This window comes from Xenopus laevis, chromosome 7L, assembly GCF_017654675.1.
Source record: "Xenopus laevis strain J_2021 chromosome 7L, Xenopus_laevis_v10.1, whole genome shotgun sequence".
NCBI lineage: Eukaryota > Metazoa > Chordata > Amphibia > Anura > Pipidae > Xenopus > Xenopus laevis.
In genome coordinates this window covers 121985260-122012180 of record NC_054383.1, presented here as the reverse complement: position 1 = coordinate 122012180, position 26921 = coordinate 121985260, and the positions used below count along the sequence as shown (strand labels likewise).

Genomic DNA, 26921 nt, shown 5'->3' with positions numbered 1-26921 from the left:
GGAAATGTGAATCTGGAATTTTCTTGCAATGTTTAATGGCTGCAGGAATATGTAGTCATTATGGGGCAGATTTATTAAACCTGCCAAGTTCATGTATAAGTCAATGGGAGAGGTCCAGTGACCAATTTGAAGATGTTAATAGCCTTCCCGACATTCGACTTTTTTTTGGAGCAAAAACCCAATTCGAGTTTAGACAAATTTGGTTCGAGTTTTCAAGTCGGTAATTTTCATTTGAGTTTTAGATTTTTTTTCGAGTATATTCGAATTTATTAAAGTTCAAAAAAATCACACAAATTCGATATTTGACCTTTCATAAATGGGCCTTCCCGTGGCTCCTCTGTCAGCAGTTCAACTACTGTCACTAGAAGGAGCTTTTGAAGTGTGTGTTTTCCTGTATGAAATTCGCCTGTATCTGGAAGGGTGGAAAAGCTACATAAATAGGTCAGTTCAGTAGATGAGTGGTCACCAAATTCTGCATCATACCCCTGAGAATATAGAAGTACTGGTAAACACCTCTTATGTACTTGCTGTGTTATTTTAACCATTAATAAGGCAAAAGAGAATGGAGAGCTTGGATGCTGTTCCCATATGAACAGTGTTATAATAGCAGAGCTATTTAATAAGATTTAACAAACAATATTTTGATTATATGATCAGCTATGGTGGGAATGTAACAAGCTGCACATATTGTCACGCCTGGCCATCATTTCTTGGTAGTGGCTGCCATCTTAACTGTACCAGTCTCATTGGAGTTTGATTTTCTTGTTGCCTTCTGTTCCTTTTTCAGCACCTGGAATATAAAACAGGAACAGTTAAGCATGAGTAGTGAAACTCCATTTGGAGGAAACAGAAATTCAAAACCAGGCAGGGCTTTTGGAAGGTATATTTCCCTTTTAAGCATTCCTCATACATAAAATTGCCCTTGAAGGTATACATTACTGATTAATATAATAGACCTTTAAAAGGGTGGTTCATGTTTCAGTTAACTTTAAGTATGTTACAGAATGATCAAATCTAAGCATCTTTTCAATTGGTTTTCATTATTTGTTTCTTGTAGTTTATGAATTATTTGCCTTTTTCTTCAGACTCTTTGCAGCTTTCAAATGGGGGTCATTAACCCCGTCTAAAGGCTACAAATGTATTGTTCTTGTGTAGGGAATCAGACAAATACTTTCCCTGTTTTTCTGTCTGTGACATCATTGAGCCCATGTTACAGACTGGAGAGCCATCCGTTCGGCTGGGCGCCCCAGTGCATCCTTGGGAGAGGGGGAGTGCCTGACTTTGGAGCCAAATGTACAGGGTTTACGACAGAGCTTTTATAGGAATCCCTGCTGCAGCAGCTAGAGAGAATCATATCTGTGGAGAGTGCAATGGCTGCTTAAAAGGAGTTTCCAGGAAGAAGGAAAAGGAAAGGCTGCGTTTTGTTCTACTTTGAGGAAGTATTTGAGCATCAAGGAGAGCCAGTTTCTATCTCCTGCCTGTGGATACTTTGGCCACTGTGTGTTTCCCCAGGGTGAGGACAGGTCTTGCTCGTGTACCTGCCACATGTGAGGGGCTACTACTTTCAAAGGGAAAGGTACCTTGGGGCAAATAGCGTTACCAGGGACATAAGACATCTTGGGGAAGGGACCGATTTATTTTACATTTATCCACCCGGTGTGGAGTGTGGGACTGTATACAATGTACACCTGTAGTTCACCAATCCTGCAACTGGTGGTGAGTTTCTTCCGTTGACCCGACCGGGTCCCTTAGCAACGTATGTATATAGAAAACGGATCCGCACACACTCTGGTTAATGCAGTCGGGGAGTATACCCTTTTATTTAGCCACCAAACATACACCAATGTTTTGTCGCTAAATAAAAGGGGATACTCCCCAACTGCATTAACCAGAGTGTGTGCGGATCCGTTTTCTCGACACATGAGTGTGGGACTGCGGCATTAAGAGATTGTGCCAGGGGTAGATAGTCTACACATATTCCCCAGAGTAAAGTGATATTGTGTGATTTGCATTTACAGTTACTAAATACAGTTTTACATAAATGTTTATATTTGTTTTATTGCAAACTGTGTTTTATTCTTCCGAGTAGAAACCCCCCTGAGGTATGCGCCTTGGTGTTCCCTAGGTGGAGGCACTGCGCTGTAAATCCCTGTTTCCTGTACTTTTCATATGTAAAAGGGACTCAGGGCCCTGTATTGCCAAGGGTTAATTGTTATTTAAAGAGACAGTAACCAAATTAGGGTTATACTTGCTACTTATTATTACACATCTTTCTATTCAGGCATCTCTTATTCATACTCCAGTCTCTTATTCAAATCAATGGACCCTAGCAATCAGATTGCTGAAAGTGGAAACTGGATAGTGGTAGAATAAAAAGCTAAATAACTGAAAAACCACAAGTAATACAAAATGAAAACCAACTGCAAATTGCCTTGGAATTTCACTCTCTATATCATATTAAAAGTTAACTCAAAAGTGAACAACCCCTTTAAGAATTCCTCATACATAAGAGGACCTTGCAGGTACAGGTATGGGACCTGCTATACAGAATGCTTGGGACCTGGGTTTTCTAGGTAAGAGGCCTCTCCATAATTTGAATCTCCATACCTAAGTCAACCCCAAAATAAAAATTTGCCTAATAAAAGAAAATGTCAATTTAAGCAAATTTCCAATATACTTTCATTATTTTTCAGTGCTTTTAAAGTTTTGTAAAAACAATTGCTATTGAAAGCAGCATTTGCTTAACTCCTGTTCTTTCTGTTATTTGGATCTCCATACCTTAAATCTACTAAAAAATATGTAATAGAAATGCAATAGAATTGGTTTGCCTCCAACAAAGATTAATTATATCTCAGTTTGGACAAAGTACAAAGTACTGTTTTATTACAGGGAAATAATAAAAAAATGTAATGATTTGATTAAAATGGAATCTATGGGAGACGGCCTTCCTGTAATTCGAAGCTTTCTGGATAACGGGTTTTAATGTATGCATTTCCAATCGTTCATCGATTAATATAGTATATGTTTAAGGAATAGGATACTAGAATGACAAATCTAAATGTCACATCTAATGGCTGAAAAACATCATCTACCCAATTAGAAGCAACATGTGCCCTATAAATGTTAGTATCTCCCTTTGCCACCATTCTAACTCTGCCTGAGGCAAGAATTTCCTTTATGGGCCAATTATATCCAAGAGATACCATGCAAAAAAAACCCAGAAAAACAATGACCCCTCTTGCTAAGTAAATGACATTTTGCATGTGGCACTGGATACAGTGTAGAAATGACAGTTTACATACATTAATGGAAGAAGAATCGTGACTCTCTAAAGGCTCCACACAAACTCCCATTAAGATTTTCTGAAAGTGAATAAAGACCATGTGGAGAATACAAGAAAGGAATGGTTTCTGGCACAGCAAGGGCCGTTCTTGGCTACTAATGCCGTTTGCTTTGATGACTTCCCTACAGTAGGCCGCTACGATTAGCCTAATGCTTAATGTGTATTTTTCTTTCCCCGTGTCTTTAAATTCCTTCATATTACGGGAGAAAACGGGTAAAAGAGAATGTAATTTGCTCAGCGGTGTCACTGGGATCATGTAATCAAGCTGTGAAGGAATTGTGCCTGGGGCTTTCCTGGGGCAACAAGGGAACGGATAGATAGTGGTAATCAAGCAGCTCATCTGTGTCATTGTCACATTAATATTGTATCATAGGGGGAAGGGGGGATGGTTAAAAGGAATGAAATGAGCTGCAGCGGCAGGAATGTTCTGCTACATGATCCATGCAAACTTGGGGCTCAACAGGGAAGACCTGCCTTTAATTATATCTCTGTGGATCTCCAGGTTGGAATCAGAATGGCAAGCATATAGCATAGGATTCATTTACAGTTTAGGGCTCTATAGAATTCCCTTAGGCATGTGCTTAATTATGTATGAATTAGACATCCGTAGGCATTTCTCCTGCACATTTGTACCTGTATTAAAAAAACAAAAGGAATATTTAGGTAGTAAATCCGGCTTGGCTGTAGATGACGGGGTGCATGATGTAGATGATGGCCGAGCTCTTTGGCTTTCTCATCACTGAGAACATGGAGGCCTGAAAAGTTGTCTAACTAGCATCACTAGCAGGTCCAGAATGAGATTCAAAATAGGCACTGGCATTCCATGGTATAAGTATGGGACCTCGTAATTCGGAAACCCGTTATCCAGAAAGCTCCAAATTACGGAATGGCCATCTCCCATAGAATCCACTTTATCCAAATAATCCAAATTTTTTAAAAAATGATTTCCCTTTTCTCTGTAATAATAAAACAGTAGCTTGTACTTGATCCCAACTAAGATATAATTAATCCTTATTGGAAGCCTATTGGGTTTATTTAATGTTTACTTGATTTTCTAGTAGACTTAAGGTATGAAGATCCAAATTACAGAAAGAATTACGTTATCCGGAAGACCCCAGCTTCCGAGTATTCTGTATAACAGGTCCCCTAACTGTACACAGAGGCCCAAACAGCCCCCCACAGGTCCAAGCAACAGTGACTGTCTATGGCATCTTACAGCAGCCCCTCTGGCACTTGCCTCAATCCACAGATTGGCCTGATCTGGGCCTGATCCCAAGTACAGATGATCTGGAAACCCAAAAGGGGTTGTTCACCTGTGAGTTAAATGTTAGTATGATGCAGAGAGTGATATTCTGAGACAATCTGCAGTTGTTTTTCATATGTGGTTTTTAAGTTATTTCGCTTTTTATTCAGCAGCTCTCCAGTTTGCAATTTCGGCAATCTGGTTGCTAATGTCCAAATTACCCTGGCAACCATGCATTAATTTGAATAAGAGACTGGGATATGAATGGGAGAGGCCTGAATAGAAACATGAGTAATAAACAGTAGCAATAACAATAAATGTGTAGCCTTACTAGGGTTGCACCAAATCCAGGATTCGGTTTGGGATTCGGCCTGGATTTGGCCTTTTTTTATCCACAGGGGAGGATGAGGCATTTGGATTTAAGGGTATGTTTTAACATGACTTAAAGTGATGAGAGATTTCCATACAGTGAGCACCAACCATTTGGTTTTTTGGTGTGCTACCACCGTTAATGTGAATATGATCTTAAAAGTTCTTGTGGTAACATGGGTGTAGTTTACAGTGGGTGTTGTTTAAAATAGGGGAGTGGCCAACACTGACTTCCATTATCGGCCCTCCACCACATAGGCCAGTAAAATTCTGGCCCTTGGTACCACAGAAGTTGGACAGCACTGGTACAGAGTACAAGCAGTGGTTATTTATTGCAGGGAAACTGCCATCTCATTTGCAGGCAGTTATTTTGAACACACTGAGATGTGTCAGACTTGGCTCAAGACAAGGCGGCCATCAGCAACTAATGAGACAGCGACGCATCAAGCCCTATCACGCATTTGTCACTCTTCCCTCAATCCGTGTCCAAGTCAGGTGTTCAATATTTGATGGGAGAAATTGATTTATTTTAATTACATAAGCGCCTTACCGGCTTCACATTTTCAGATGAATTATAAATACGTTGCGCCAGCAAATAACAAAATGTCCATTGACCCTTAAAGGGAACTGATTCTGGCATGCAGGCCTCATTTCCATTACAGGTAGTGCACCCGTTATCCAGAAACCCAATATCCAGGAAGCTCTGAATTATAGGAAAGTTGTCTCCCACAGACTCCAGTATCAAAAATTCGAAAACATATTTTATTCATCTCTGTAATAATAAAACAGTAGCTTGTACTTGATCCCAACTAAATAATTAATCCTTATTGGAGGCAAAGCAACCGTATTGGGTTTATTAAATGTTTTGAGTTTTTTTTTCAGTGGCTTTTGCTCGAAAAGCAGATTAATTTGAGCAATTCGAGTTTTTTCACCATAAACTCGATTAATTCGAGTACAGGTATGGGACCTGTTATCCAGAATGCTTGGGACCTGGGGTTTTCTGGATAATGGATCTTTCTGTAATTTGGATCTTCATACCTTAAGTCTACTAGAAAATCATGTGAACATTAAATAAATGCAATAGGTTGGTTTTGCTTCCAATAAGGATTAATTATATCTTAGTTGGGATCAAGTACAAGCTACTGTTTTATTATTACAGAGAAAAAGGAAATCATTTTTAAAAATCTGGATTATTTGGATAAAATGGAGTCTATGGATTTCGTAGCTTTCTGGATAACAGATCCCATACCTGTATTTGAGTTTTTCCCCCCAATGGCACTGATTCGAGTTTTTTCATAAATTACAAAACAATTGAGTTGAGTTTATTTAAGGTATAAAAACTAGGGATGCACCTATTTTGGATTTGGCCGAACCCCCAAATACTTCGGCCAAATACCAAACCGAATCCAACTCCTAATTTGTATATGCAAATTAGAGGTGGGAAGGGGAAAACATTTGTTAATTCCTTGTTTTGTGACAATAAGTCAAGCGATTTCCCTCCCAGCCCCTAATTTCCATATGCAAATTAGGATTTGGATTTGGTTCGGCTGGGCAGAAGGATTCGGCCAAATCCGAATCCTGCTAAAAAAGGCCGAATCCCGAACCAAATCCTGGATTTGGTGCATTCCTAATAAAAACCTCACAAACTTGACCCTTGATAAAGCCCCAAAGTATATAAATCCAAATTATGCAAAGTCCCTTTACCTGGAAATCCCCAGGTCTCAAGCATTCTGGATAATAGACTCTATACCAGTATTGCAAAATGTTGGGGCCTGCTGCAGCAAGTGCCTGGAAGTCTAAACAGGGGGACTGGGATCCGTTATCCAGAAAGCTCTGAATTATGGGAAGGCCATCTGCCACAGACTCCGTTTTAAAAAAATAATTAAAATCTTTAAAAAATGTATTCCCTTTTCTCTCTAATAATAAAACTGTAGCTTGTACTTGATCCAAAGTAAGATAAAATCCATCTTTAAAAAAAGGCAAAACAATCATATTGGGTTTATTTAATGTTTATATTTTTTTTCAGCAGGTAGGGAGGTAAGGTAGGGAGAATCTGCATTCTCTAAGGTTAATCAAAGGAATAGTTCAGTGTAAAAATAAAAACTGGGTAAATAGACAGGTTGTGCAAAATAAAAAATGTTTCTAATATAGTTAGTTAGCCAAAAATGTAATGTATAAAGGCTGGAGTGACTGGATGTGTAACATAATAGCCAGAACTCTACTTCCTGCTTTTCAGCTCTCTTGGTTTCCACGGATTGGTTACCACCCATACCTCCCAACTGTCCCATTTTTAGAGGGACAGACCCTGTTTTGACAGCTCAACCGTCAGTCCCTCTTTTGTATCGGAAAGTCCCGTTTTTCTCTGCACTGAACAGCCAGAAAAAGAAACAAAGTTTCTAACTTAATTGGCTTTTGGCAGAGAGCCCAGAACAGCCGCAGCACAAAAGATACTTTTGTAACAATTTTGAGATAAGCAAATAAGTAATTGTACAATATAAGATAGCAGATCCCTTGGGAAAAGTTAAACTCACAGCTTAAAGGGCAATTCACCTTCATTAGCAAACCTTTCATAACCTGCCAAATTTTGTAAAATTAACATGGTAATTAGGGGGTGTGGCCACAAATATGGGTGTGGCAACTTGTTGTCCCTCTTTTTATTTCCAAAATGTTGGGAAGTATGTACCAGGCAGTAACCAATCAGTGACTTGAGGGGGGCCACATGGGTCATAATCGTTTGCTTTTGATTCTGAGCTGAACGCGGAGGATCAATTGCAAACTCACTGAACAGTTATGTCCCATGTGGGCTCCCTTATAGTCACTGACTAACTCAGAGTTAGAGAGCTGAAAATCAGAAAGTTGGATTCTGGCTATTATGTTACTACTTTTGCTAACTATCTTCCAAGCTCTGCCAGTGTTATAATTGCTCAAAGTTGCACCTCAGACCCTGAAGGTACAATTGCTGTAGGTACAATTTATAATGACTATAGCATTATACAAATTTGTAAAAGATTTCCCTTCCCCTGCAGGATTGTGATTTTATGGGATACACTGGGCACTCAATTGAAATGCTTAGCTATTACTCTTGTATAATGAGCTAGCAACCTAATTGTGTTACCAGCTTGATACATGGTTTATTTACATTTGTAAATCTGTTGGTATTTGTTATTGCACTTTTCACAGTGGTGAGCAGGACTGCTCGGCGGCACCTTTAAGAGCCTGAGGGTAATTGGAATTAGGGAGAAAGGTTGGACTGCTCCGTTTGAAAGATTTTCCCCCTGTTTCATGGGACACTCCGGATAAGATGCCTCCAAGCAATCAAGGTAGAAAGGTCAACAGAAAACACAAAAGAGCTTCTTATTGGAGATGACAGCTGCTACAGGGCCCGGGGCTTTCACTGATGGGACTGTAATAAGCCATCACTTCGAAATATATTTCATGCCTTACCTTATTTCTGTGTAAACAGGTTAATTTAATAACCAGAGTATTAAGAGAGATGTAGAACTAGTGGGGGTTAAAAATCAAATTTATAGTGCTATCTATATTTTTAAAATGAACCTAGACATATAAAGGTGTGGGTTGGCTGAAACAAGAAAAGCACAATTTTATTAGAATATTTGTTTGCCTGTTATTTGCCTGTTATTATAGGGCCCTAAACTGAAGCTTAACACAAGAAAAGGGTGAAAACCTCCATTAAATATATACAGGTATAGGATCCCTTATCCGGAAACCCGATATCCAGAAAGCTCCGAATTACAGAATGGCTGTCTCCCATAGACTCCATTTTATCCAAATAATCCAAATTTTTAAAAATGATTTCCTTTTCCTCTGTAATAATAAATCAGTTACTTATACTTGATCCCAACTATATCCAGCATATTGGGTTTATTTGATGTTTAAATGAATTTCTAGTAGACTTAAGGCATGAAGACCCAAATTACGGAAAGATCCTTTATCAGAGAAAACCCGAGGTCCCGAGATTCTGGATAACAGGTCCCATACCTGTATAAATAATGTATTACATTACCATATATAACACATTGCACTGAGAGTTCTATGAAGTTCTCTTTTTGGTCTAAAGAATCCAGTTGCCTTACATTTAGGGGGTTATTTATCAAAGAACCAGTTGTGAAATTTTGACAAATATGAGTTTATTTTCACTAGAAAACTCGAATTTGTATTATACCCAGATGCGGCAAAAAGCCAGAATCCGAAAATCCACCATTTCAGACTTATTGAGGTCCTGTATAAGTGAATGGGAGAGGCACCTATCTCGAGTTGAAGTTTTCGTGGTTGGGTTTAGCTCGAAAATCGGACATTTTCTAGAATTTTGGGCAAAAACTCAAAACATTTTTGCAATTCAGGGTAAAAAAGCCAGAAAAATTTGAGCGATTTGGGTTTTCGCTCGATTTTATAGAGTTTTTCCACGATCCCTTTACGTCAAGTTTTTTTTTATTAATAAATAAACTAAAATTGGGCATGGGAGTTTGGTCATGTTTTTTTTTAATAAAATATGAGATAAATTTGTATTTTAGTAAATAAACCCCTAAAAGGGACTTTAGTTTTTTTTATGTTAAGTTCTGTAAGCTTAATTTATTAAGTGTGGTGTCCAACCTGCAAAAATATTTGGACTTGCCTGCCCAACACGTAAGGGCAGATTTATCAAAGGTTGAAGTGTAAATTCCAATTTTAAAAATTCTAATTTCAAGCTAATTTTTGAGTACTTCGACTAGGGAATAGTCAAAATTTGATTTGAATTCGAAAAAAAATCATATATTCGAATTTCAAAATTTATCATGTACTGTCTCTTTAAAAATTCGACTTCGACCATTCGCCATCTAAAACCTGCCGAATTGCTGTTTTAGCCTATGGGCGACTTCCTAGAACCTACTTGGAGTCAACTGCTGGACTTTTGGAAAAACTTTGTATCGAATTCGATCAAATTACTTAAATACTTACGATTCGAATTAGATCAAATTACTTAAATTCTCTACGATTCAAATTCGATCAAATTACTTAAATTCTTATGATTTGATCAAAAACAGACCTATTCGGCCAAAAAAAACCTTAGATTTAATTTTGGTTGGTCTTTTTGATTTAGAATTTCAACGTTTTTCAAATTCGACCCTTGATAAATCGAGAGGCACATTTATCAAAGGTCAAATTTCAAATTCATGTGAGTTTTTAAAAACTCCCCTAAACTCCCATAAAAATATATTTAAAAGATCTAATTTTTTAAACTCGGATGAATGTAATACGACAGATTCGAAAACTCAAATCAAATTCAATTTGAATTTTAAAACCTCAATACAAGTTTTTTCTCCAAAAAAAACTTGAATGTCAGGAAGGCTGCAAACAACTCCAAATTGATCCCTGGATCTCTCCCATTGACTTAAACAGCATTTTGACAGGTTTTTGGTGGCGGAATTTTTGAATTTGAGTTAAAGGGCCAGCGTTTGATAAATCTCAAAAATCGAATTCAAGTTTTTTTTAAAAAAAATTGAATTGAATTTAAATAACTCCCTAGTTGAATTTGACAGTTTTGACCATAAAAAAACTTGAAAATTGTAATTTCAAATTTTCAATTCAACCCTTGATAATTCTGCCCTGTAATGCCCATAGATACAAGTCTTTGAACTCCAGAATAGAGCTAAATATGGCAGTGCTGTATTCATGAGAGGCAGGTTATGGGTGTAGCTGTTGAGAAGCTAAGCTTAGGGGTCGTCAATAATTATCCAGCAGAAAATGAGGTTCCCCTGTAATATAAGCTGATGCTACAGGGCTGATTATTAAATTCTGATGCTAATTGCACTGGTTTCTGTGCTGCCATGTAGTAATTATCTATATTAATTACTAATCAGCCTTATATTGTGACATTTCTATTCTATGTGTACTGTATATTGTGAGTGGGTCCCTAAGCTCAGTAAGTGACAGCAGCACAGAGCATGTGCAGTGAATCAGCAGAAAAGAAGATGGGGAGCTACTGGGGCATCTTTGGAGACACAGATCTTTACTGCTAAAGGGCTGCGGTTGCCTTGGGCTGGTACAGAAGCACAAAACATCATGTACAACATTTCTAGCGACTTCTTTAGTTAAGCTTTACTTCTCCTTTAAGCAGTGGCATAACTGACTGCAAACACAACTGCTAAGACTCTCTCTCTCTCTCTCTCTATATATATATATTAATATAGTTTAGGTTTTGAAAAAGGTCTTAGTTGGCCTGTTTTTTAATTAACTTAAATAAAATTATGGTTTTAAAATAGAACCTTTGGAAAGGTTCCCAGTGTGCACTCATTTCTGTTTGGACAAATATCATTACGTTTAATTGAGAAGCACCTGGTTTGTTTGCCTAATACAGTGGAATGCAGAAAAAACAAGGATTTTATATATATATATATATATATATATATATATATATATATATATATATATATACCGTATATATATACAGTATAAAATAAATAGTGTAAAAAGAAAAATAGTCCCATTATTTCTTGAACTGTGATCCGATCTAGCGATACCTGACCTGCCTTTCTCCTCTACGTGCAACACAGCAATCAGTAGTTTTCCCTTCATTATATGAGTAATTGAATCTCCTGTCTGTGATTAAATGCAGGAAATGGAAATGACTTCCCACAGAGATTATTAATGGCATAAGTATAATCCATTTTCTAAGTGCGTCTCGGCATGTGCTGACAAATGCGCATACATATCCATACATTTTGTCAGCAGTAACCTGTTGGGAATTGTGTGCCGTTTCATATTCACCTACCCCCTTCATGATTCTTTCACGGAGCTCTGTGTGCGTTAGGGGTCTCTCTTCCTCCTCTGCTGATGGGAATTCTATGTCGCTGTCATGATCCTCCCTGGGAAAAATCAGCACATAAATCAATCACAAGGATATTATTTTATTTATCATGCCAACCAGTTACACAGCACTTTATAGATACCTGGTCATCATTCCTATCAGTCTCTGCCCCAGAGGAGCTTACAGTCTAATGTCCCTATCCCATTCACACACACTATGGTTGGTTAACCTGCCTGTATGTTTTGGATTATGGGAATAAACTGGAGTAACATGAATCCAAAACCAACACAGATGCACTGGGAATAATTAAATCCAGTTTTATCCCACACTCCTAAAACATACAGGCAGCTTAACTGGCTCATGATGAAATAAACCTTAGAGTGTGACTGTGAATGTGATGGGACCTCAGATTGTAAACTCCACTGGGGAAGGGAATGCTGTGAATTTGATGGGGACCTTATATTGTAAACTCCACTGGGGCAGGGACTGATGTGATGGGGACCTTAGATTGTAAGCTCCACTAGGGAAGGGACTGATGTGAATGTGATGGGGACCTTAGATTGTAAGCTCCACTAGGGAAGGGACTGATGTGAATGTGATGGGGACCTTAGATTGTAAGCTCCACTGGGGCAGGGAATGCTGTGAATTTGATGGGGACCTTAGATTATAAGATCCACTGGGGCAGGGACTGATGTGAATGTGATGGGGACCTTAGATTGTAAGCTCCATTGCGACAGGGACTGATGTGATGGGGACCTTAGATTGTAAGCTCCATTGGGACAGGGACTGATGTGATGGGGACCTTAGATTGTAAGCTCCACTGGGGCAGGGACTGATGTGATGGGGACCTTAGATTGTAAGCTCCTCTAGGGCAGGGACTGATGTGTAGGTCATAGGAATCTTAGATTGTAAGCTTCACTGGGGCAGGGAAAGATGTCAATGTTATAGGGACCTTAGAATGTATGCTCTACAGGAACTGATGTGAATGAAGTATAAAGCACGGTGTACATGTGTTATATCAATAACAGAATAAATAAAGAACTGTATTCAGCTATTAGCTAGATCAGACCAAATTCAGGTCAGTGACAGCTATTATGAGTTAAGGTAGGTGACATGACATGATTTGCGGGACACAAACAAATATGGCGGCAAAAACTGCGTTAATATTTCCCAATGCAGGTGTTAATTCCAGCGCAACGTTCCCACAACGGCTCTAAGTGCAAGCTGAAAGGTTCATATTGGTTCACATGTCACATATCTTGCATAAAGAAGCTTAAAGGAGATGGAAAACTAAAACTAAGTAAGCTTTATCAGAAAGGTCTATATAAATGCACAAGTAAACTCTCAAATTAATGCTGCCCTTAGTCCTCTGTCAAAAGAAACACGGCATTTCTTTCCTTCTATTGTGTACTCATGTATCAGACTTCCTTCTTTCAGCATAAACCTCCAGGGCTAGGGCTTGAGCATGCTCAGTCTGCTACTTTCTCCCTCTCCCCTCCCTTTTCCCTCCTCTCCTCCCTGCTGTAATCAGAGCCCAGAGCTGGGAGAGACTCAGGCAGGAAGTGATGTCACACCAAACTAATATGGCAGATTCTAGAGCTGTTTACTCAGGTATGGTAAAGCATTCTGCATAATAAATATAGTATTAAAGCTTGCACTATTGTGGCTAATCTATTGGCTGAATGATCTCCCTGCATGCATGCACTTGCACATTGCTTTGCTTGCACATACGTTTTGTTTTTTTCCACCAGGTTTGCTGCTCTGCACCGAGCTGCTATGTTCTGTGTAAATGCAAAAATGATCAATTTGTGCTTTTCTGCCTCTATATATTATACCTGTATCAGCTAGTGGGCAGAACTTTGCACATGGCATCTAATGACCACTAAATCCCTTCTTTCAGAAAAAACCAAGTCCCGCGCTAATGAGATGAGCAGCAACAGTCTATTACACATGCTTTTTGGCATTTAATGGAAGATGTGCCAGCTACAAAAATAATAATAATAAGCAGAGCCTTTGTAAACATAATGATGAAAAGATTACATTATCTATTGGCTACATGACGTATAAATTACCCTCAAAAGCTCCTTGCAAAATAAGAGCAGAGGCAGCCACGTACAAAATTAATGCCATTAATTTCCTAGACAGCTGCTATCCACAAATATGCACATTCTAAATGTAAACTATAATTATAATGCCACTCTACAACAATAACTTCTCGGCTTCATAAATCATAAGTGCAAGCTCATAAACTATGGAAAATTAGGAAGTTCTCTCAAAGACAGGCTGCTTCTGTTCGCGTTGGGGCGACCCAGGCACACAAACTGTTACAAAAAAAGAAAAGGGCCTCAAGGGAACAAGATATTGTGGTGTAGGCCAGATTTTTGACCAATGCCCACTGCTATTAAAGGGCATTTAAAGTCTAAAATAGAATAAGGCTAGAAATGCTGTATTTTGTATACTAAACATAAACATGAACTTACTGCACCACAAGCCTAATCAAACAAATGATTTATGCTTTCAAAGTTGGCTACAGGGGTCACCATCTTGTAACTTTGTTATACATCTTTGCAAGACTAAGACTGTGCACATGCTCAGTGTGGTCTGGGCTGCTTAGGGATCATAAACAAAGCTGCTTGAGTTCTGCATGGCTGGGAAGTAAGGCGGGGGCTCCCCCTGCTGTTCATAAGTATGATTGTTTCCCTGCTCAGCAGTTAGGGACCGTCTGAAAATTCCTATCCACAGCAGTAAATGAAGGGAGAATTTCACTGCATACAGTCAGGCACAGTTAGAAAGAGAGACGTTCCAAAGGAAAACAAGAGTTCTGATGTTGCTCTGCTTAAAAGGGATGTAAAGGCAAAAAAAAAAATCCCATTTTTACTTTCTTTAATGAAAAAGAAATCGATCTCCAATATATTTTAATTAAAAAATGTGTACTGTTTTTATAAGAAACCTGATTGTGTGCAGTGAAATTCCCCCTTCGTTTTACTTGCTCTGACTGCTGTGGATAAGAAACTTCAGATGGTCCCTAACTCCTCTGCAGGAAAACTGATCATACTTTCAAATGGCAGGGGGGAGTCCCCCACCTTACTTTCTAGAACTCTAGCGGCTTTGCTTGTTTCCCTGTAGAGAAGCAAGCGTCTGTGTAGAGATTCGTATTGGATTTTATTTGTTATTTGTTAAATGTTTCCAACTCCAGTGGCAGGGACAGAGATCATATAGCTAGATTTAAACATAAACTGGGATATATGTACAGCATACATAGGTTGTATTTTATCTATAGTTTCCTAGTGACTAGTTTAACCCTTTACGTGCTACGTTCTTTTGATAATCACTTCATGTTGCTAGCAAACACAAGGCAAGGCATAAATTATAAGGTTGTAGAATGTATACTGCACATTGGTACGTTAATGTCAGCACAGGGCCAGACTGGGCGAGCAAAACAACGGGGAAAAAAACACGGTGGGCCCTGATGGCCCAGACCCGTAAATTCTATGGCAGAAGGTACTTAAAGGAAAGCTATACCCCCCAAACAATGTAGGTCTAAGTAAAAAGATATTGCATAAAACATATAAAATATGTAAAACCCTGCTTCAAGTAATAAACCTTTTCCATAATAATACACTTTTCTAGTAGTATGTGCCATTGGGTAATCATAAATAGAAAATTGTCATTAAACAATGGCCGCCCCTGGGATGGTATGATTCACTGTGCACACAAACACACAAAGAAACCATACTTGTTAGGTCAATTGAGCCAATTAACAGGCAGAGTTCTGTCTTTTGCTTCCACACTTCTTCCTGTTACAGTTAGAGCTGCAGTATTTCTGGTCAGGTGATCTCTGAGGCAGCACACAGACCATCACAAAATGGTGGCTCAAGGCAAATGATATAAAAGGACAATATTTACTTAAATATATATTCCAGTTTGGTAAGATTCTTTAATATGCCACTTAATATGATATGAACTATCTGTTGCTTAAGTGTTCATTTTGGGGGTATAGTTTTCCTTTAAAGAGTTAAGTGAATGCATTTCTGTTCCAGATAAAGACACTTGCTGCACTGAGCCTGATACAACTGATACTAACCATTGTACTTGTTAGGAAGAAGAGGCTATACAATTAACTAATAGTTTCCTGGTCCTGTACAGTATTGAACAAAGGCAGTAGGAGAACTAAACTTGTTTAAAGTAAGCTCAGGATATAAAAGGCTTAGCGTTGTTCCTGGCCTAAATTCCATAGCTTCCAATTAATGACTCCAGTTTCCGCCCAAGGGAATTTTGCTTTTTAACTTATCAGCTCAAATCAATAAAAGGCCAGAAGTAAAATGAATCAATGCTAATGGTGTTTAGCTGTTTTTCTCGCTTAGGCCAGAACAATTGTAAATCTAATGATTTCTCAGGAGATCTAGTAGATACCCAGTTGCAGTTCTAGGGGAAGCGTGGAGCTGATTTTGGCTACTACAGTAAGGGTAATGGCACATGAGGAGATATGTTGCCCGAGGGGATTCTGTACTACCTATGGGCAACAAATCTTCCAGTGTGCCCTCCCCCTAAGGGCGATGACAAGCAGGTTGATTTGTCACCCACAAAAATCAATGTAACTGCACATGGAGAGCCTGGTTAATACCTTCTTACACAATTTCTTCAGATAATCCAGGACCCAATTGGAGGGGCTGCTTTAAGATGCCATAGTCACAATTTATTGGGCCTCCAGGGGGGGGAGGGAGCAGTTTGGGCCTCTGTGTAGCTGAAAATTTAATATACCGGTAAGCTAAATCATACTGAAATAAGAAAATTTTCGAATTACAATTGAAAATTCTGAAATAGTCAAGTTTATCTTTACTATTCCTCTCTCTGCATCTCTTTCTCTTCATTCTGTCTTCATTCAGGAGTTGGGTGTCAGATATTTATTGACCGTTAGATCCATTATATCTTATAGAGGAGCATCCTTTCCTAGCAGATGTAATCGGGGCAGGACTACACGGACGATTCCGCCACAATCCGACGCGCTGCTCAAAATCGCAGGCGTCGCATGCAATGGAAATAAGGTAAGTAATTCAATTGTCGGAACGTGTCGCAGCATTGATACGACACAACTGTCGGATGCAGACGCTGCACACTGAGTCTGCATCTATCATTCGCGTCGCATCAACAATGTGATACGATCCAACAATTGAATTACTTACCTTATTTCCGTCGCATCCGACGTGACGCCTGCGATTTTGCGCAGAGCGCCGGAATCGGCTGTGTAGTCCTGCCCTTAGAGCTCACTCAAATAACTGATTCCAGTACAAACAAATTATAACAAAATAACTGCCTTTTGCACAAATCCTGCATGTAGAGAGACATGATGTCTGGTGATTTTAATAGAGTGAGCTTTAATCTTCTAGGCAAAAAGAGCCGCCCCAATGGATCTAACTGTCAATGAATATCTGACACCCAATTTCTGCATGAAGAGAGAATCAAGAGAAACAAATGCTGAGAGAGGGATAGTTAAGATAAACTTGATTATTTCAGAAACGATGCAGAATATTTAATTGATTGTATTTGGAAAGTTTCTTATTTCAGTATGATGAAGCTTATATTACATTTTCATTTTCGCGATAGTTCCCCTTGAAAGATTAGGGTCTTTTATGAATCTCAGTCTATACCTCCTATATGCAATTGTTTAAAACAGAACAATAAGGGAAATCAAGCTCATTTTACATTAAAATAATGGGGGAAAGAAATGTTTTCCTTGTTCAGAAAAACTGAAAAACAGCAGCAAATTTGCCCCCACACAGGAAAAAGTAAAACAAGTTGAATTTTTTTCTCACCATGGGGTATATTTATCAAAGAGTGAAGTTAGAGATCGCCACAGTCTTCTAGAGTAAACTTCCACCACTCTCCATTCATTTCTATGGGATTTTTAAAAGAGTATTTATCAATGGGTGAAAGTGAAAGTTCATCCATTGATGAATATACCTTTCAAAATCCCATAGAAATGAATGGAGAGTGGCGGAACTTCACTCTAGAGGACTGTGGCCATCTCTAACTTCACTTTTTGATAAATATACCCCATGTGTTGCAATGAGTCTGAGACCTTACCCTGTTGTAGGTGGCTTTATCTGAAGCACCGTTGGTGGCATGTCTGTCAGTGGGCCCAGAAGAAGTCGGGCGGTTTCCTGTGGATCATATGGCTTGTCGTAGTTCTGGGAAAAACCACAGTGAAGAAAATTAAGAGAAATTCTCTTCTCATGATACCTAACAACTGGAATTGGTTTGCATTTTTTTATTATTTGTGATTTTTGGAGTTATTTAGCTTTTTTATTCAACAGCTCTCCAGTTTGCAATTTCAGCAATCTGGTTGCTAGGCTCCAAATTACCCTAGCAACCATGCACTGACACTGGCATATGAATAGGAGAGCAATGAATAAACGTGGGAGCACTTTACAAATGATTTTAAAAGGACCTGAAAATTGTTAATAAATGTATATTGGAAATGTGCTTAGAATTATGTTTTCTTTAATTAGAAAAAAATTATTTTGGGGTTGACTTGCCCTTTAAGAGAATAATAGCCACTGATATAACCAAAGTAATAAAAAAAAAAAAGAAGGAACCACTTGTACTCGTTAAAGAGCAGTGGAATATATCCGCACTGTTTAAATAAAGATTAATAGCATTTGTAATAATTTAATACAGCTTCCCCTTTATTCATATGAAAACATAGGACAATAATTGCTAGTCTTGGCCAGACTGCTGTAATGTAGAAAAGTCTTGGCTCACTCTAGGGATTCCCTGCTGGCTGCATTGCTGCACTAACTCATGGCCGACATGAAATATCGCCAGTTGTATTTTACCACCTTGGCAGAAAAATTCCAAGAAGTTATAATGAACTTCTCTAGTGGTCAGAGAACTGCTGAACTGTGATGAATATTGGTGATTAAAGGCCTTTCGGTTTTTAGCGTGCCGGGGGTTATTGATTAAAAGCAAAAAGGACCATTCTCTAAGGCAGGGCTGTCCCAACTGGCGGCCCGCGACCCCCCCCATGCTGTGTCTACTTAACATATGTAAACTTTAAAAGGTATCACTACAGAGATTAATTGGCCCCTGCATTGTTTAGGGCTCTTACAGACGAGCGTTTTTACCTGCGCTCCCCTGCGTTCCGTTTTTCTGCGTTCCGTTTTTTGCGTTCAGCCGCAGGGGAGCGCAGGAATAGACGCATTACATTTTTTCCAATGGGGCTGTACTCACACAGGCGCGTGTAGGCGCTGAATGCAGGTTGAGACACAACATGCTGCATTTTTCCTGCGTTCGGTGTCTACACACGCCTGTGTGAGTACAGCCCCATTGGAAAAAATGTAATGCGTCTATCCCTGCGCTCCCCTGCGGCTGAACGCAGAAATGCAGAATGCAGTACATGCACAAAAGGAGCCATGCGCATGCACAAACTGCGCAAATTGTTGTTTTTGTAGGGCCAGGTGATTGGGAGAGGGGGTCTGGCCTGGTGGGGCCCACAAGGGTTTTTTCCCGGTGTCCCGTTGGACCAGTCCGACCCTGCACGAAACGCGTAAGGCGTGAGATGGTTGTTTAAATAAAGGGTTTTTTTGTACTTTTTAACTATTTGACTTTTGGGTCTGATCTATACGTGGCAGCACCTGGGTCACTATTCAACTGTGGTGACATCATACTACGATTGGATGGACAATGATCCGTACAGCCTGTTAGAGAATTGTGGGCTGGAAAACACCACCACCTGCAAACTTCAGTGTTAAAGGAGAACTAAACCTCCCGATAAGAAAAGCCCCATCTTTTACCCTAGATAGCCCCCCCTCCCTGCTTCCTCCTTGCATAGTTCATTATTCCAGAAAGTGTCCCTGAAGAGCATGCTCACTTATTTATGCAGAGTAGCACAGCGGAGCTCATGGGCGCCATCTTCCAGATCTTCGGTCTTCTTCAGATCCTCTTCCTTCCCTTTGGCAACTCACTGAACTTTTGGTGCATGCACAGTTGGTATGAATACAAGACTGCTCCAACTGCACCAAATACGGCGGTCCCTTACAGAAGAAGACCGAAGATATCGAACTATGTGGGGAGGAAGCAGGGAGGGGGGACTGTCTAGGGTGGTGGATGGGGTTTTTCTTATTAGGGGGTATAGTTCTCCTTTAAATGGGTTGTTCACCTTTAAATTAACTTTTAGTATGTTGTAGAGAGTTTGTATTGCAATTTTTTATTTGTGGTTTTTCAGTTAACTTTTTATTCAGCAGATCTCCAGTTTGAAATTTCAGCGATCTGGTTGCTAGGGTCAAAATTCCACTAGCAACCATGCACTGATTTGAATTAGAGACTGGGATATGAACAAGAGAGGGTCTGAATAGAAACACGAGTAATACAAAGTAGCAATAACAATAAGGGGCGTATTTATTAAACCTCTATTTTTTCTAGTCGGGGTTTTGAGGGGGAAAACTTGAATTTTTTGTGGAAAAATAAAAACTTGAATTGTTTGAGATTTATTTTACCCCAAAGCTGCTAAAATTCAGAATCTGAAAATACTCCATCTCAAACCTGTGGAGATCATATAGAAGTCAATAGCATATGCCCCTTCAGTTTCTTGACATTGTGATCTGTGCTGGATAATCCGATAAATTCTGGGTTTCGGACGGCAACTCGGAAAGATTGATTGATCCAGGCGACAATTCATACGAATTGATGCTGGATTTTGTCTTGAGGTTTTGTCGTTCTGATCGTTTTTAGAGAAAAACTATTGATAAATGAGTTCAAATCGTGGAAGGGAGTTTGGGCAGATTTGTTTTCATTAAAAAATTTGATTGATTTGCATTTTAGTAAATGTGCCCCTAAATGTGTAGCCTTACAGAACATTTGCTTTTTAGATGGGGTCTGTGACCCCCATTTGAAATCTGGAAGGAGCGAGAAGAAGAAGGCAAATAATTAAAACTATAAAAAAAGGAAAAATGAAGGACAATGGAATAGTTGCTAAGCCGCTAGCCATTCCATAATATACTAAGAGTTAACTTAAAGGTGGTGTGCCTTCATTCATTGGGCCTAAAAGAGCTCAGAAGGAAGACTTGCATACCTGTACTGATGTTGCAGCTTGAGTCCTACAGACTGAAACTAGGTTATAGCAGGACAAATACATAAATGCAATGAGACACAATACATGCATATTAATATTACATTGAGCTCATTAAAGGAAAACTGTCTTTGGAAAAAAAAAATTTCAAAATGAATCAGTTAATAGTGCTACTCCAGCAGAATTCTGCACTGAAATCCATTTCTCAAAAGAGCAAACAGATTTTTTTATATTCAATTTTGAAATCTGACATGGGGCTAGACATTTTGTCAATTTCCGAGCTGCCCCTGGTCATGTGACTTGTGCCTTCACTTTAGGAGAGAAATGCTTTTTGGCAGGCTGCTGTTTTTCTTTCTCAATATAACTGAATGTGTCTCAGTGGGACATGGGTTTTTACTATTGAATGTTGTTCTTATATCTACCAGGCTGCTATTATCTTGTGTTAGGGAGCTGTTATCTGGTTACCTTCCCATTGTTCTTTTGTTTGGCTGCTGGGGGGAAAAAGGGAGGGGGTGATATCACTCCAACTTGCAGTACAGCAGTAAAGAGTGATTGGAGTTTATCAGAGCACAAATCACATGACTTGGGGCAGCTGGGAAATTGACAATATGTCTAGCCCCATGTCAGATTTCAAAATTGAATATAAAAAATCTGTTTGCTCTTTTGAGAAATGGATTTCAGTGCAGAATTCTGCTGGAGCAGCACTATTAACTGATTCATTTTGAATTTTTTTTTTTTCCCATGACAGTATCCCTTTAATGAAACGGAGTGATTGGGACTATGTATGTAGCTGATTCTTTGTGATTCATTATCTATCACTGTGCGCATGCTATCATTTCTTCTACTTTAACCCAAATGAAAGAAACAAGATAGCCCGAAGTCTAGCAAACATTTTTTTAAATAGTTTATTTGAACTTGACAAAAAAAAATGGAATGCAACCGAAACCCCTCCAATATATTGCTTTTAAAATTGAATTGAGATTGCATTTCCGTCCCTCTTTCATTTCTGCATTCAGCGGGCACTTTGATAGCACATGGGGATATATTAGGCTGAGTAAAACAGACGGTCTCCCTGATCTGGCATTAACCATTCTACCCATGCCTTGCACTGAATGATGGGCATGCTTTGCAAGAAAGGTGTTCTTTTACCTACCTTTGAGTCCAGGAAGGATTGAGTGGCCAGAAGCTCATTAGTTTTCTGCTCAATGAGACCAAGGTACTGCATTATGTTTGTCTCGCGGATGCTAGAAGAGGAACCCAACATTTCATCCAGGACTGAGCAGTCACAATTTATCTTCTTGAACAAGGAATCAATTCCTAGGGAATAAGTATCACTGTGTCAACAACTAGAGGCAAGTCAATTAGCCAGGAGTTCGTGTAGATACAGCCAACAGAAATAAGAGCTGAAAAATAAATACGCCCAAATCTAGTCAAAAAGCTTCAGAGTGCAACAAAAATACCCAGAGGCCTATTTGTCAAAGGTCGGATTTTAGTTGTTTTAGAGGTTTTTGAAACCACCACTAAACTCGCAAACTCTAAAACTACAAATGCCATGGGATTTATTAAAAGATTCGAATAAAAATAGTAGGAACGGAAAATAATGTGCTAAAAAATATGAATACCTCGAAAACCGTTTCAGACAATTCCTAGGGAAGAAAAAATCCTCTAAAAGTCCAAACTGATTTAAAACAGCACAATAGGATCAGTGCAAGTATCTTCTATAGGACCTTGATAAATTTTACCTGGTTTTCATGGTTTTTACACTTAATAAATAGAGATGAGCGAAATTTTTTGCCAAGTTGGCTCCAATGGGTGAAAAAAATTGTTGCATGACAAAAAAATTGGTTGCACCGCCTCGCGTTTCAAAAAAATATTGTCACCTATAGACTTCAATGCATTTTGGCTAATTTTAAGCGAAACGGGTCAGATTCACCCATGACTATTAATGAATCTCAAACTTTTTGGGCTTATAAGAATTTTTTTTTAGAAATTTGTGAAAAAAATCGAAATTTGATTGTTGGTAAATGGGCCCCTTAGTGTAATGAGACAATTGTGACGCATTATACTAACTATCAAGTAAAACAAAAACTTAAGAAGACTCCATGAATAGATGGAAGATTTTCCATTGAAGAAGGAATAATTATATATCAATATAAAGCAGTTGGTCTCTTTGTAGGGTGGCTAAAGCCCCCTTAAATCTTCACTATTCTGTGTCTATTTTATGCTAATATCACCAAACTTGTATAGAGACTTTTTAACAAAAACTGCAAGAACTTTTCCTACATCTCATCTCGTTTTGACTCAGTTAGAGTGAGCACAAAGGAAAGAAAATTCAGTATGAAAGAGATAGGTATGAAGATATTTTAATGAGATCTCTGCAGGTCACTGTGATCTGCTCTAAAGTAGAAAAGGTTCCACACTTTGTTGTGTTGTTTTCCTGTAGCCATGAGCAGGCTTCTCCTTCACCTCCTCTTACTCTCAACCACTGTAGCAAATATGCTGCCAACATAGGGGGCCTAATTTTTTAACAGTAAATGTTTCTGGTCGAGTTTTTAGGGCGCAAAAATAAATGTTTCGAGATTTATTTTGCTCCAAAGCTATTAAAAATTCCAATAATAAAATACTCCGACTAAAACCTGTCAAAGTCATGTAGAAGTTAATCGCAGAGGTCCCTTTTACAATTTCGAAGATGTTTCTTGCCTTCATGACCTTTCATGATCGCAGGTTTTTGTGGTTTTCAGGCGACAATTCGAAATTATCTTTCCCACAAGTACAATTTTCGATCTGATTTGTTAGTAAACTAAGCCAAATCGTGGTTGAGAGTTAGGTCAAATTTTTATTTTTAAAATGATGAGAAAATCTGTTCATAATGAGAATTGGCTGTTGTGTGCCAAGTTATCCTGATTTTATTTTGAAGGAGCAGAAACGCCAAGAAATAAGAGTGCCTAAAGCCAATTGCATATCATTTGGCTGCCTTTCTATGAAGAGTTATAGATTTATTTGAAAATACCTGCATTTTTGTCTGTGCTACCCTAATATTTAAAACGGATGCCCCAGTAAATAATTGTGCAGCTTCTGTCACATGTATACATACTGGGGCTCATTTATCAACACTGGGCAAATTTGCCCATGGGCAGTTACCTATAGCAACCAATCAGTGATTAGCTGTTTAAAGCCAGCTGCAAGTAGAACAATGAATGCAGCAGTTTGATTGGTTGCCATCGGTTACTGCCCATGGGCAAATTTGCCCAGTGTTTATAAATGACCCCACTGTCTTGCATCAGCTGTTCAAACTCTGTTAGCTGTCTCATTCTGCTCTGTAAAATCATATTAAAATACTCCATAATCCATTTTTATTTATAATGCAGTTAATGTCAGAACTGGAAGTCATTTTTTTACACATCTGTGTGGCATAAGCAACGCATTTGTTGGCAGTAAAGTAACAATCGAAAAGAAAAAGGAATCAGTCAGGAGACAGAAGCCTTTGGAGAACTTCAAGTTCTTAGTAAATTAAAGGGCGGTGACCCAAGTAAAGGATATTAAAGGTTTGAATTGCAGCAATAGAAAGGAGGAACAGCTTGTCCTGCAACTGAGACTTTCAGTGCTATGACCAAATATGCCCACATTTGGGCAATAATCGATGTGCCGCACTCGACAGGGGATCCCTGTGTATTATAACATAGGGCAAATCCATGACAAAATGAGAACACATGGGGCTCATTTATCAACACTGGGCAAATTCGCCCATGGGCAGTTACCTATAGCAACCAATCAGTGATAAGCTGTTTGAAGCCAGCTGTAAGTATGACAATGAATGCAGCAATCCGATTGGTTGCCTTGGGTTACTGCCCATGGGCAAATTTGCCCAGTGTTGATAAATGACCCCCATGTGTTCTCATTTTGTCATGGATTTGCCCTATGTTATAATACACAGGCATCTCCTGTCGAGTGTGGCACATCGATTATTGCCCAAATGTGGGCATGAGCATTTTCATGCCTTAATTATGCCTGATTACATTGACAATCTTCATTACTAAACAGAGAAATTCAGTGCTTGGCCAATTAGATTTTCCCTTTGAAGGGTAATTAAAGGGATTCTATCACAGGAAAACACGTTTCTTTCAAAACGCATCAGTCAATAGAGCTGTTGCAGCAGAATTCTGCACTGAAATCCATTTTTCAAAAGAGCAAACATATTTTTCAATATTTACTTTTGATACCTGACATGGGGCTAGACATGTTATCAGTTTCCCAGGTGCACTCAATCACGTGACTTGTGCTTTGATAAACCTTAGTCAATCTTCTTACTGCTGCACTGTTGGAGTGATATCAAACCTCTCTATTTACATTAAAATGTCTCCCCGTCCGACATTTTTTTGTTTCTGGGGAGAAAACTGTTAATGCCAACATCCACCAGCTATCAACATTTCAAAAACTAATCATGAGGGTATACCTCCCTGATATATGTAGGTGCTTTATAAAATTGCTCTGACCCCAATGAACTACTCTCAGGTAGACTGACTGGAATTCTATGTGGAGGCATAGACTAATACAGTCCCATGTCAGATGAGGACAAGCTATACAAAGAAATGTGGTCATTGGTGAGCCTACATTTCTATTTTAGCCAATCAACACTGGTGTAATCCCCATATGAATAGTTAGGGAGCCAACACTTGGACTAATGATCATACAGTTTAAGCGAAACAATATAATTATTGGGCAGTGTGTCTTCATCTCTAAGCAGACTGAAATTAGCCCAAGGACTGGTCTCAAAGCAGAGGATTAATTATTTCCCAACCACGGGGAAGATAAATCCCTTGAAGATGCATACAGTTATCAACTCGTAACTACTAATAGAAGCTATTTTTAAAGACAAACATAAATCTGATTCATGTTTAGCACTGTCAGATGAGGCAATGCAGCCCATGAATTGTACGTTTTCCGTGACATCTGAGAACATTCTACGCATTTTAGTAAAGCCTGTCGTCATTAAAGCTCTGAACTTCTAAATCTAAATAAAGAAACATTACATTAGCTAATTATTGAGGTTTGCTTTTATCTCCAGAGTGTGAGCCATTCTCTTGGAAGGAGTAGATCCATCATTTTGTTTATACTTGCACTGACTGACCTTCAATCCACCACAAGTACATGTTGGGTTCCGCTCAGCTACAAAAACAATGTTATCATCTGAAACATCAGAGACTGACCTTCAATCCAACACAAGTACATCTTGGGTTCCGCTCAGCTACAAAAACAATGTAATCATTAGAGAAATGTTTATAAGGTGTCAAAGAAGTTTGCTTTCCTCCAAACTGCATTATTTAAAAGGTATTATACAGGAGTGTAACATGTCAGCCTGTATCCCTTTATTTATATCATGACCTTCACAGCCCACCATACGGTTTCCCTGCTATAAGCTACGGTAAGAGACCGAGTAGACCCTTTCTGGTAGGTGCATTCAATGTCATAACTTCTGCATGACCCGTTCTGGATCAGTGCAGTCTATCCATGTCCAGTACATATCAATTTGACACGGCAAACAAATCACTCTGCTAGCTTTCCATTGGAAACTGTGAATTAGAAGCCAAAATGTGATTGAAATGGAAGGTCTGTGGGTTACTGAATGTGAATGTAGTTTTATATTATAGTGCACTAAGATACTGTAATTATTGGAGATAGCCATATTTGTAGGGCTTAACGTAAGTGCTGGGTGTTTTGTAACATGTCAGTTTAGAATGCAAAAGTAGAATGTTTCTGCCTACTGTCATGTTCTATAATACTGAAATGATATTAAGAGAAATAAAAATGCCCTTTAGGCATCTATAATGTACCCTCTATGATTTCAAAATGTTCTTATTTATTTAATCATTTATTTAATACCTTTTACTGACAGTTAGTCATCACGTTTCCATGATGATGAATTATTTGAAAATAATAGTCACCTTGTGCGTGGATCAGTGGCATAATGATGTGCTAAAGAACACCTTGCTGCCCAATTCAAAATACAAGGATGTCCCCAGTCCTAAGTCTCTTAATTCTTCTGATTATTGGTTTAATGGCTTCTTACCTGTTTCTGATATTGGATATTGCTGCC

The 26921-nt window shown here is 38.8% G+C and overlaps 1 protein-coding gene across 4 annotated transcripts in view; it reads right to left on the bottom strand.

Annotated features, from left to right (window-relative positions):
* Positions 1 to 243: 243 nt before the first annotated feature.
* ccdc63.L (coiled-coil domain containing 63 L homeolog) overlaps positions 244 to 26921 on the bottom strand; it is a 68300-nt gene continuing 41622 nt past the window's right edge. For all 4 annotated transcript variants that reach the window (XM_041568436.1, XM_041568435.1, XM_041568437.1 and 1 more), the window contains 4 exon segments: positions 21981 to 22144; positions 17845 to 17948; positions 11725 to 11818; positions 244 to 790 (listed from right to left, as the gene is read on the bottom strand). In XM_041568436.1, coding sequence (XP_041424370.1) covers positions 704 to 790; positions 11725 to 11818; positions 17845 to 17948; positions 21981 to 22144 — 449 coding nt within the window. In that variant the 3' untranslated portion in view covers positions 244 to 703.